The 13,549-nt window shown below is 32.8% G+C and overlaps 1 protein-coding gene across 1 annotated transcript in view; it reads left to right on the top strand.

The window, feature by feature from the left end:
• The first annotated feature begins 3,975 nt into the window (after positions 1–3,975).
• ERBB4 (erb-b2 receptor tyrosine kinase 4) overlaps positions 3,976–13,549 on the top strand; it is a 674,126-nt gene continuing 664,552 nt past the window's right edge. The window contains exons 1-2 of the mRNA XM_021702992.1: positions 3,976–4,021; positions 4,447–4,598. Of these exons, the coding sequence (XP_021558667.1) occupies positions 3,976–4,021; positions 4,447–4,598 (198 nt within the window). The remainder of the gene's footprint in view (positions 4,022–4,446; positions 4,599–13,549) is intronic.

Below are 13,549 nucleotides of genomic sequence, written 5' to 3'. Positions count from 1 at the left end.
GGATGTTTGGAGAATATTCTAATTAATGAGATTTTCTGTTTATTGGAGGATTTTTTGTTGTTGAAAAATATTTCTAAACATACTCATTCCAATATTATGTTTTCATATGGTATATACAAAACACAGCTGATCATTTATTAAACAATGGAAACTTTTCTGAATTGAGAGTTATTTTCTGAATATCAGTTATTGTTTTTATAGCAAGTATATGCATATTATTAAATGATAATTTATTACAAATCACTGTGCTATGTAGCTCAGCAAATACAAAAAAAAATTAATAAATTGCACCACTCTTCAAAGAGTTTATAGCCTTTGTGGGTTTCTTATGTAAAGAGATTATTATAATAGTAGTTAATAACTAATAAAAATTACATAATATATAACTTTTTTCATATATACAGGATGAGAAACATGGAAAAATACTTAGTTATTACAGTTATATGAATAAATGTTTCTTCCAAAATCTATTTAAGTTTCTACAGAAAAGATCAGAATATCTAAATATTTTAGAAAACTTTTCATTTGGATGTTTGCATATTGATTTTTATATATTGATATTAATGTACAGGTTTTATTTCCAATTGAAAGAAACTTGTACAACATAAGTTGTATATAAGTTGCAATGTGGCATTGTATATATTTTAGAAATAGTGCAGCAAGTTTATTAATTGATGTATAATTTCCCCATCAGTAGTTGTATTAAAATATAGGCTTGTTCTCATTGGAATTTAAAATAATTGAAATCTATATTTCATAAACCCATATCATAGTACCTTTTCTCAACAGACATTTTACAAGTTCATAAAGATTTTGTTGTAAATTTGCTAGGAGCAATAAAATAAAGATTATGGATTAAGGGTGTTTCCTAGAGAGTCTCTACAGTATATTGGGGAAAAAGAAAAAGGCCGGACTTTGATATTGGCTGATAAGGATCATGTACATGAATCAGTCACTTCTTGTTTTCCTTCTTATGTTGAATAATATTGTGCTTATCAACAGAAATTCATTTTTTCTTAGTGCTTATTAGTCTTAATAAGTAAACCTCCCACAGGATCAGTAAAATGTTCAAATGATCAAGAATTATTTTTTAGTTTCTTCAGAAACAGACTCTTAACTGTAGAGAACAAAGTGATGGTTACCAGAGGAGAGGTGGGTAGGGGAATGGGTGAAATAGGTGATGGGGATTAGGGCCCTTGTAGGGGCACCTCGGTGGTTAAGTGTCTGACTCTTGATTTTGGCTCAGGTCACAATCTCAGGGTTGTGAGATTGAGCTTGGCATTTGGCTCCATGCTGGGCGAGGAGCCTGCTTAAGATTCTTTCTTTCCCTCTCCCTCTCTCCTCTCTCCCTCTCCCTTTGCCCCTCCCCCAACATTTGCACAGGGGCTCTCTCTCTCTCTAAAAAAAGAAAAAGAAAAAAAAAACAAAAACAGGAGGGCATCTCTTGTGATGAGCACTGGGTGTTATATGTAAGTGCTGAATCACTAAATTCTATATCCAAAACTGATGTTACACTGTATGTTAACTAACTGGAATGTAAATAAAAACTAAAAAAAAAAATGATTTTGTAGTTTCATTCTGAATTGAAGTTAGTCAAACAACCAGACAAAATAGTAAAAATTACTTAAGGTCAAAAGCATATAACTTAACTAGAATTTAATCCTTCCTCTGTGTAATATTTTAGTAGCTATAATCAAAATTCACCATTATCTTTATGTTAATGATAATAAAGCAATGTAAAACCTTAATTGTTTGAAAACCCTGGTTCATTTTAGCTCATTTTTTCAGCAAATATTTAGGGTGTGTCCCTAGGTCTTACGGGCTAAGATGGTGGTTCAAGGTTTAGCCATCCCATCCCCATTCCAGGCAGCATATTGGAGAAAGATGTGAAGAAAAGAGGCAAAGTCAGCTCCAGCCATGCTTTAAATGAAGTTCTGGCAAAGTGTCATACAACATTACCTCCAAGGGAAGCAATGAAATGAAATCTTTTTTTGGGGTGGCCACATGCCCAGCTGAAGGTTGTGTAGTTTATTATTCTGGAGGAGGAAGAGAATGGATATTGAGGATTCCAGAAGTCTTTGCCTCTGTCCCTAGCACTGTACAAAAACTGCATTCTCAAAAGCAACAAATGAAATCCAGCATGGTGTGTGCGAGACTTGGCACTCACAAATGGAGAAGGTGGGGGAGTAGCTTGGAGGTGACAAGCTGACAGGACCCTAGAGAGGAAATGATTTTTAATATTTCTTTATATGTTAGATTTCAGAAACAGTCTAAAGATTATGTATTGGTTTTCTAGAGCTGCTGTAACAAAGTACCGCAAACCATAAAGCAACAGTAATTTATTCTTTCACAGTTCTGGAGGCTAAAATTCAATATCAAGGTGTCAGCAGGGCCTCTGCAACTGGGTAGAATCTTCCCTCGCCTCTTCCTAGCTTCTAGGGATGGCCATCAATTCTTGTCATTCCTTGGAGTGCAGCTGTATCTTTTCCTCTATAGTTACATGTTTTGTTTTGTTTCTTGCACCCACCCCCACCCCTGCCGCTGTGTGTCTTTGTGTCCACATGGTATTTTCCTCTTCTTAGAAGGAGACTATCATGGGGCGCCTGGGTGGCTCAGTTGTTAAGTGTCTGCCTTCGGCACAGGTCATGATCCCAGGGTCCTGGGATCGAGCCCCACATCGGGCTCCCGGCTCAGCGGGAAGCCTGCTTCTCCCTCTCCCACTCCTCCTGCTTGTATTCCCTCTCTCGCTGTGTCTCTCTCTATCAAATAAATAAAATAAAATATTTTTAAAAAAAAGAAGGACACTATCATATTGGATTTAGGACTTACCCTAAGGTCTTCATCTTAACTCAATTACATCTACAAAGACCCTGTTTCCAAACAAGGTCATAGTCACAGATACCAGGGGTTTAGCTTTTAGTACATCTTTTAGAAAGACACAATTCCACTTTTAAAAGAATATTTCTAGATAATTTACTGTTTGAGGAACTTTAGACATCCAGACAAAAAAAGGTTATGATTTGTTTGTTTGTTTGTTTTAGCACTGAGCTTCCCTATGGTCAAAGGCCTACATTATTCTTCAAGACTTTTAGATTTAGATTTTTGTTATTTTTGATGTGTCAGTAGGCAAAACAGTTGTTAAGATGGTCTTAATTATTGGAATGTATCCATCTAGGTATTTTTTTTTCCTTTGTGTATGGAAACCCATTTGCTTGAAACCCATTCCCTTAAATACCACCAAAGAATTATGACTTGTCATTTCTGTGTGCCTAACATATAACTGTTTATATGACTTTATTACACAGCTCTGTTCTCTTCAAAGTTTACACTTTATAACTTGCCTTAATTTGGATATATTATGTAACATACTCAAAGAAGATTATTTCACATCCATTTCAACTTTCCATACTATTATTACAAGATTCATAATATAGGTTTTTCTTCAGTCTATTGAAGATGAGTTGGTGTATTAAATGATGAAGATATTGTGTAGGTAGATAGAGAAACCATGAGAAGTAATAACTAAAACTCTGACTTCTGGAAGACAAGGAAAATATCAACATAGACAGAAAGTAAAGAACACACATGTGTGTATACTCGGTGCTCACCTGTGAACAGACTCAAGATCCACGCTGTCAAAGAAAGCAGACTGAGATCCTTTATATCAGTCCATTATACCTTAGAATACTAATGAAATATACAGAGTGATGACCCAAGTGATATCAATCAAAGCTCATATTTTGTAACATATTCTGTTTCTAGCATATGTTTAAAATGTATAGACTACAAATGTGATTGTTTTAATATTCGCTCTTTGCTCTGTTTCTTTGGAACCCCTGCCTTCTTAGTCTCTGTACTCTGTGCATGCAATTTAGGAATATAGAACTGGTATCACTTATTTGTCTTATCTAAAAAAGCTGAACTCACAGAAATAGAGAGTAGAGTGTGGTTACCAGGGCCTTAGGGGTGAGGAAAATGGGGAGATACCGATCAAGGGTACAGACTTCCAGTTATGAGATGAGTAAGTTCTGAGGACCTAACATTTAGCATGGTGTCTATAATTAACAATACTATATTATATACTTGAAAGTTGCCAACATAGTAGATCTTAAATGTCATAACAGAAAAGAAATGGCGATTATGGGACAAGATGAAGGTGTTAGCTAATGCTATGGTGGTAATCATTTTACATATGTAAGTGTATCAAATATATCGTATATCTTAAATTTATACACTGTTATGTATCAATTATATCATAATATAGCTGGGGAAAATAAAAGTGAAGATATTATATCTACGTGGTTTATGGGTATTAATGACATTCAAAATATTTTAATTCGGGGAAACGAAGGAGAGTGTGTGGGTTAGAGAGTTGAGGGAGACATTGTCATTGTGCATGTCATGGAGAAGTTATGTAACTTCCCCTGTATCTTCTTGTCTTGGCAGTGTGTGCAGGAACAGAGAACAAGCTGAGCTCTCTCTCTGACCTGGAGCAGCAGTATCGAGCCTTGCGCAAATACTATGAGAACTGTGAGGTAGTCATGGGCAACCTGGAGATAACCAGCATCGAGCACAACCGGGACCTCTCCTTTCTGCGGGTAAAGCTGCCTCTTTCTTTCTCTTCTCTTCTCTGTGAGTGGACAGTGGTGTCACAATGCATAAAGACAGGCCAGCTTGCTTGTACTTGATGGTGATGCTCTTCTGCCCGGCAGGGACCATGACTGTAGGCAGAAGATAAGAGTTATCAAGGCATGCCTAGGAAAAGAACAAGAGTAACAATGCCATCATGACTGACACCTTGAGTTCAGTGCAGTTACTGTTACTCTAAGACTGATAAAAGATCCTGTCAGCCTATGGTACATGATATCTAGCAAGTCTGTTATTTTTTTTTTTTTTTCTGATTTGCAGGCAAGAGGAAAACTGTTAGGCTGGGGACTAGGAGAGTCAGAGGACCAATCAGATAAGAATGGGTAACTTTAGTAATCTCACTTTCTGTCCCTTTACTGTCACTTTGGAAATTTCAGACTACTCCATATTACCATAATAAGACTAATACTGTTATCTTTAGAAGAAAAATGACATCTGTTTTTGAAAACCCACAAATTAGTTAAATTAGATACAGGGAATTATAAGTACTTATGTAGATTGATATATGCATACACATAAATGCATATGAGTATATATAAAGTTACTCAGAGACAACCAGTCCTTTTGCAAACTTGTTTTGGCTCTCATTTACATCCTTAGTCTGTTAAACAGACTATCAGTGCTTTGTGGCTTCAGTTTCTTATGTTTTGCTTTAACCAGAATAGGTAATAGGAAAATATGAACTTCAAAGAGATATGGTCTTCTGCATAGCTATGAATTTATTCTTTATATAAGAACTATTATGTATTTTAAATAACAGCATCCCTCTAATAGATTTGATTTTTTCAGTAGTATTTACACATTTCTTAGGAGTACTGTCTTGTGTAAATCAAGACAAAAGTGTCTCAAATACTGATACAGTAGACTATTTGGGATATAGTGAATTTCTTAAAGAACTATGATAATTTAAATAATTCTGCACTTAGATAAGTAGTAAAAAAAGGCAATGATTTTTGAATACTTTGAATTTACATAACAAATATATCTAGAAGGGTAACAACCTCAGAAAATAAAACACTATGAAGCTTATGATACCTGTTTATAAAAATGACTATCATACTAGGATCAGTATAGGGACTGAAGGTATTTCCATATTCTGCTGCTTGATTAGCAGAGCACTGGTTCTATGAGTTATATGTCGAAACTTTTTAATAATTATGAAATTTAGTTATGACATTTTTGTTTATCAAAAGTAAATAGTAAAAATTATCTAAGTTCCAGAATGTGAGAGCCTTAGAAGAGCTTAACACTTTTTTTTTTTTCTTTTTTGGACTATTGTTTCAAGAAGAGAATACTTGTAACCTATCCTAGAATAGCCACTTCAAAGGAATGCATCATTAGTTATTAAAATTTGTTTACAAGCTTCTAACCTGTGTTCATTACTTTCAGATAGATTTTATTCTTCAACATCAAAATAAGATTTTGATGGCATATGAGCTGATTTGGTTAGAAATGACAAGAAGCTCAATGATGTGACAGAAAAGGAAAATTGAGGTCTGAATTCTGAATCAGGGAAAAGAAATAGGTTAAATAGTTTATTCAATCAGAATAATATGAGAAAATTTTAAAAGGCAGTCTAAGATCTTTGTTTTTCTTCTTGTGTTTTCTTGACTTTGCTGTACATGGAACAAGATTCCACAGGCTTAACAAAAAATAGTCATGGGTATTGTAAATGGCAGTCTTTAAAATAAGCAACATAAAATGTTATGATTATTATATATTTTATAATTTTAAAATTCTTAAGCTCTTATAAGGTAAAGAAGAGAGTGATCAAAAAATAGATCCATGTCAATTTTGTAATATTTAGAAATAGGAAAGTAACCTACAGATCTTTGACCAACATGGTCTATATTGTTGGATATTCTACCTTTTTAAGAACCATTTTGAGTAAAAAGTAAGACAATAGAATAAACAGATTTGGGAAAGAATAAAATAAGTATGACCAAGGTTTCTACATGAAATAAGAATTAGTTGTTTCTTAAAAAAAATAGTTGTTGATACCTAAGTAGCATTTCTAAAAGTTCATGTAAACTTTGTACTACCCCATGATCATATCTTTATTGTCATCTACTGATTTAAAGATAGCTCTAATAGTTTTTTTTTTTCCTTACTAATAACACCTTTTTTGTTGTTTCACTTATCTGTTGTTCCTTTGGAAAATAGCCATTTCTAGTCATGACATATATATATTCACTCAACAGATAGTCTTAGCCCAAGAATACAATAGCAAGTAATATATTGTCCTTGACTTCAACAATCTTGCAGTCTTGTAGAGGGTTACAGATGAGTTATACATAAGTATTGTGTATATATGTGTGTGTATGTATATATATATATATATATATATATATAAAATGTATACAATATGTATATATGCATATATAAAAAATTATAGTTGCTAAGACAGAAATGAGAAGCCAGAATATGAATGAAGGTATGGTCTTGTCTTAATGGTAGGTGTGAGTGCTGGGCAAAAAAAGGAATGGCTAATTCTGAAAGACTCAGGAAAGATTTCATCAAAGAGGTGCTTGAATTGAATCATGAAAAGATGAATAGGGGCTTACAAGGTAGGTAGATGGAAGAGAAAGGCATTCCAATGGGTGCAATATAAGTGCAGGCTTAGAAAGAAGGCCTGAAATCAGAGTTAATAAATGTGTACTTAATGTTTACTGCTTTAGATATTAGACATATGCATGCAAATAAATCACACATCATTCTCACCTTCATGGAACCTATAGTGTAGTGTGGATCAAGATAAATTTGGGGATGGAATAAAATATTAAATTGGAGAGGTAGAAAGCCTTATACCATAGATAGGTATTCAGGGGACATCAGAATCCACCTAAGTTAACCATTGGGGCTTGGATAAAATCATCAAGGGGGATTGAAAGATTCTTAGACCAGAAAGTGGCCCAAGGACAGACCTCTCCAGATGTCCCATTCTCTGTTTTTTGGTCAGGTCAGTGTTCTAACTACTTTTCTGAATGAGCCCTAAAAGGAGGCACAACTGGCTGAAATCTTCATTATGCTACTGTATTCCAACTGTACCTTAGAACATGCTAAAAGCTCTCCATTTACAGGTTTTCTCCACTATTCAAAACTTGCTTTATGTCACTTCACTTTTATGTAAGACCTACATGACTACCTGTTTTCACTAACCAGAAGAAATCTGAAGAGGATTTTCACTTTTACGAATGATAATTGCTTCTTTTCTTCGTACCATTTCAGAGTAGGGAGGGTTTAATACAAATACTCTACTTTCAGAGAGCAGGGAAAAACTGTAATATAAAAATTTCACTCCAGATAACTACATTATGGTTCATTTGTGTTCTTAGTGGGTTCCTCCAAAGTACATAATCTGTCCAATATTGGCTCATTATAATAAGTAGAGGGCATGTAAAGGAAAACTGGTTATTTTACATTATGCTAATATTTCCAATAAGTTTTGAATTGTATGAGTGAGTAGTAATCTTGCATTAACCTATTCTATGTATTACATAGCCTTCAAATATATTTATATAACTGTAATTCACTGAGCAACTGCTTACAGAGGTGTGCAATTTCCCTTCCTCTCAGAATGACTCAAACCTATAATGTGTTTAGAGAGACATCATAGATAGGGATCTTAAATTTATTTCTGGAATTAATTTCTGTCTTTAAGAACATAGGAAATTACTTTTGTTTTTAAAAGATCTTCCATCCTTATTTTCTTCTCTAATTAGCAAGTTCATTGTATTTTGTTTTATTATTTGTTTTGTATGAAACCACTCTAATTTCTATAATTCATGAGAGCAGCTTACCTCAGTACCCTGTTTACCTCTTTCACTATCTGAATAGTCATGTCTAGAACAATGCCTAAAATATCATAAGCTTTCATTAAATATTTGCCTAATGGACAAATAAATGAATATTTTTCATAAAACTTGATACTTTATAGATCACCATTTCGTGTATTATATGTTCTCTAGATGAATATGTCTACCTCTCCTCATGTTCTTTCAGTATGACATCACCACAGATCAGGTGTGTGGGCGTAAGACACCCACTGGGTCAACCAGAATCCCTTCCTGTGTGTTTCTGTATCAGTTAATTTCTTGACCATTTGGGTACTAGAACATAGTCATGTTTTTTTCTTGTCATTTGGGTGTCAGAGAGGGCTGTGCAGATGGCAGAATGGAGCCAACACACTGAAACAGACAGAGAGCAGAGAAAGAGAGAATGACCATTCACCCCAAATTACTGGTGAGGGAATTTCCAGGTTCTGGTCTTCTGATGACTGGTTGTATTACAGCCAGTAGTCCATAGGATACTCCTGGAACTTGAGAGTAACTTTGAAGTGATTTTCTCTTTTTTCCCTAAACTAGATACGTTTGTTTTCTTTTGTTAAAACCAAAATATCCCATCTAGTACATCTCTCAAGATCCCATCTAGTACCCTCATAATTAAATCTACTAGAACACAGAAAAAGTACGCTTTTGAAATGAAGATGTACTTCTATATTATAAAAATAAAAAACCAAAACAAGCAAAAAACCACCCTATAATGTTTTGGAGATACTTCCTTAATCTTTGTTAGATATATTTTATTGAAATGCTTTGAAATGCATTATTTTCAAGATGATTTTCTTGTATCAACCTTGGTGCTTATCTATATAAGCACCTTTTCACCCAGCTTTGTTGTAACCTCCAAGTTTTTGCATATCTTCTTGGGGAAAAAAATCTGGTTGACAATATTTAACATTAGACCCCTGAGACATCACATAGTTGGCTAGAAAAAGGCCCTAAAACTTATTTACTATGTACTTTATCACAGTCACAAGGTTAAGACATAATAGAAAACAGCAAGGCATAAAAATAACAGATTTTGTGTTATTGTCTTAGACTTTGTGAACTCTCTCAAACAAGGTGAAATATAGCAAATAATGGGAATGGACTTTTAGACCTTTTACCCTCATTAGAATTCTTGAGAGTTTTCTCTCCTTTGTCATTCCATTGGTCTTCTTTGCTACTGCTGGCATTCAATAACTCAATACTTCTAAAAAGTACATTTTTAGACCTACCAGTGTTTATATTTTACATTTATTTTCTCTATTTTATATATTCCCTTTAAGTAAATAAGTATTAGGTGCCAACAAAATGTAAAGCAGTGTAATACATAATGTAGCATATATATGAGGAGTATGGATACCTATCCTTAACCATTACTATAATAAGTAATAATTTGTAATCTGTGGCTTGAATTTAGTTGTGTGAAAATTGTTTTGGAAATAGTGTTTGTTAGGATTATGAAGAGATAAATTTATTTTAACCATTGATCCATTGACCTTGGGTATTAAAAATATTAGTAATTCATTGAACCTCTCTATGCTATAGTGTAGAATAGAAGCCTTAAATCTTAATGGTTATAGATGTCTTCATTACTGAAAAATGAATACAAAATAAATTAATACATTAAGATATCTCTCCAAGTAGCAGCATTAATATTTTGTTATTGATAGCAAAAGGTGATGTCTCTGAAAAAGTCAGAAAGTTTAGATTTTTAAAGTAAAAATATATTTTAAATGTATCTTCCCTCAGATGAATAACACATGTTATTATGGGAAAATAAATTTTATGAGAAAACTTTTTGAAAAAATAGCTGTTTTTATTGTATATTTGGCACAGAGCTGTAGGGAATTTTTTGGGTATATAAGAAATAATGCCATCTAAAACTTTATTTTTAAAAATAAAATTCCAGTATTATTTCTTGTTAGAAATCATATAAATAGTTCATTTTTCTCTACCAAAGAAAATGTTTATTTTTAATTTCATATATTATCTTTGTCTTTTAGTTAATAATTAGTATCATATAATGTCATGGAGCTATCATCCTCCTTTATTAGGATATATATTGGATCCTTTATATATGAGGATGTTGCTTTACAACCACTGTCCATTGGACATGAAATTTGCATTGCTTTTCCAGTGCTAGTAATGGACCTACATTATTTCATTTTACCATCACACATAGTTCCTTTTCTGAGTAAGGACACATGTTTGCAGGAAGGCAGATAAAGCTCTAACTCAGAAACTACAAGATGCTGACTGGCTCACTGGAACCTAAGACCTTGGCTTCATTAGCATAGTTCTGTTACAATATAACCAGGGATGATGCTTGGCAGTAATGAGTTTCAAGTTGCAAAGAGTAACTCTGCTTTCACCTATTCCTTAGCTGTTTTCAGTAACCAGTCAGGCTTAATATAAAATTCTGAAATATTTACATTTCAGCCTACTTCTAGCTTCAGGGTCTACCTTTTATTGTCCTTTGTCAATTCAAAGCAGATGACCAGAATTAAATCCAGCAGTATAGGGCGTGGTTTTTATAATTGTATTTGTTTCCCATAGCCTTCTCATCCTCATTTAACTCTATCTGTGCCTCAGTTAAGCTGTCTGCTGCATAGCATGATTTATCAAAATGCTACATTGAAGAATTCATATTTAAAAATAAATAGGTAATTTACCAGGTACTTTTTTCCTTTGGGTTAGAAAATAATTTATTGAATAGATTTTTTTAAACAATGGTGACCATTGCCTCTGTCTGGTTTTAGCTCATTAAATACTAGATAGAATGACTTGTGTGACAGAGATTGTGTTGGGAAGATTGATTGGAATCAGGATGAGAAAAGTAGTCCTATTTTAGAATCATAAAAAAATTGAAGAGGAAAACACCATTTAGATGAAACATCTATGACATAATAAAATAGATCCATATTTATTATATTTTCACATTTATCTGAAAGATGATGTAGGTGCACTATTTTCTAATACAGTGTATCGATTTCAGCTGTGCACACATTTCATACTACATAGTAAGAGAGAACAAGCCTGAATTTAAATTTTCCTGAATAACTTCCTAACATAAATAAGTGATATATTTGTAACTCTTTTAAATGGTAGACAAGTAAATAAGATTCCTATATCAAATATTTATATCCTTTTTTATGTATATATTACATGCTTTGGAATATAGATAGAAAATGTTCCAAAAAAGTTGTTCAGAAACTTCTCTATTCACAATATGAACATGAAACCTGTATAAAAGGGAGGAAGGGAGCACCTCTTATGGAATATTGAAGCAGAATGAAGATGACAAAAAGAGCAATCTGGAATATGGAAATATTTGTTTTTGGTTTTGTTTTTTAAAAAAAAACACTACAATAAACCATAGCTAATTAGTTCTTCCAAGTAAAGTATGAGGTAGTTTTAGCCTCATAATTAAATCTACTGCAGCTTGGAGTTTTTTTTGTTTTTTGTTTTTGTTTTGTTTTTTAATGATTAATCTTGTTTTTTGTCATTTGGTGACTTAGAACCCCCTGCGGAATCTGGACAATATGCTTACTTTTCTAATGTTCACCATTTTAAGGCACGCAATTCATCGAAAATGCTGTGGCTTTTGTTTTGTCATTTTTTTTGTTGTTGTTTTGGGTTCTTTCTGTATGACCTTAAAATACTTTTTCGATCTCTTGGTTAGAAAAACTTTCCATATCAGGTCTGCCATTTCACATGGCAGCCAAACTGGACAGTTACCAGCCCGAATAATCACCCATCAGGCCATTGGTGTAGAGAGAAAAAAAAGGAGCCCAGTAAGTATTTATATTCTTTAACTATTTACTCATTGAACATTGTAGTGTAAGTTTTTCTTTCCATGCCACTAATTGGGACAGGTGGCAAGAAAAGACTATGAAGTTCAATATCCAAAATACTTAGAATGAGTCATCATTAGGTTCAAAGAAACTGCACCTTCAAGAAAACAAGCACTGGACTAAGACAGGCTGTTTCAACTCTTTACTTAATTTCTCTGAATTTCACGTGAAACTACATTTATGGTAAAATATAATATATGTGCTGTATTTTGATGAAGAAATCTTAGCTGATTGAGATGGGGAATACCAAAAGGGAAGTAGAATAATGTTTAAACATGTCTGTTGGGCCAAAGCAGACATTCTGGGTTAAATGGAATTTTTAAAGCTTTGATAGTTTCTGAAAGCTGCTTTAAGACTGTTAAATGTAACACATAAGCAATTTTGCGTTTATGTATTTACAGCTGGCTTTTAAATTGAAATTTGATTTTGTACTAAATCTAATCATAGACATTGTATTGCATTTTAAAAAGCTATGCAATTTATACTTGGCCTAGGGAAAAAACAAAATTTCCTCAAAGGTTAAATACCATTTAATCTGAAAATATACATGACTCAAAATCCTGATGCTCTTCAGCAATCTTACATGATAAAAGATGAAAATGTCTATATTTTTGCTTAGGCAGTTATATAAGCATATTTTTCAAACTTCTTAATCCTTTAAATGAAATATTAAATAAAAAATATTTGTCAGTTTTCTCTAAATATTAAAAACAAAATAAATTTAGTACTACCTATAAAAAGATGTACATTTAGTAGAAAATAAATATTTGAAGGAGTATTGGAAAGAAGGATAGAAATAAGAAATATATTGGTATAATTTATAATTTTAATATATATAAATATATGTATAATAAATATAAATTAGTGACCATTTATACTTACATATGTAAGTATTAACTAGTAACCATTTTCTAGGAATGAGTCAAATTATTATAAAATATTAAACCTATATGATGTTCCTAAGAGACTATTACTGAAAACTGCTTAAAATAAGTTTTTAAGTCCCTAAATTGTAATGCATTTTCCAGAAAAAAAAAAATGCCCCTGTTGCAAATGTACTTAAATTAAAAATGAATTTATTAGGATGCTGAGCAGGTGCAACATGTTCCTTTATATCTCTGGGGTTTGTGGTATTTAAATTTGGCTTAAACGGTGAGTATAATGAATTTATAGGCTTATCTTAACCTTAATTAATGAAATATGCAAGTAACAAACCCATTT

This window comes from Neomonachus schauinslandi, chromosome 3 (assembly GCF_002201575.2).
Source record: "Neomonachus schauinslandi chromosome 3, ASM220157v2, whole genome shotgun sequence".
Lineage (NCBI taxonomy): Eukaryota > Metazoa > Chordata > Mammalia > Carnivora > Phocidae > Neomonachus > Neomonachus schauinslandi.
The sequence above is the reverse complement of the archived record's forward strand: the minus strand, read 5'-3'. Positions and strand labels throughout refer to the sequence as shown.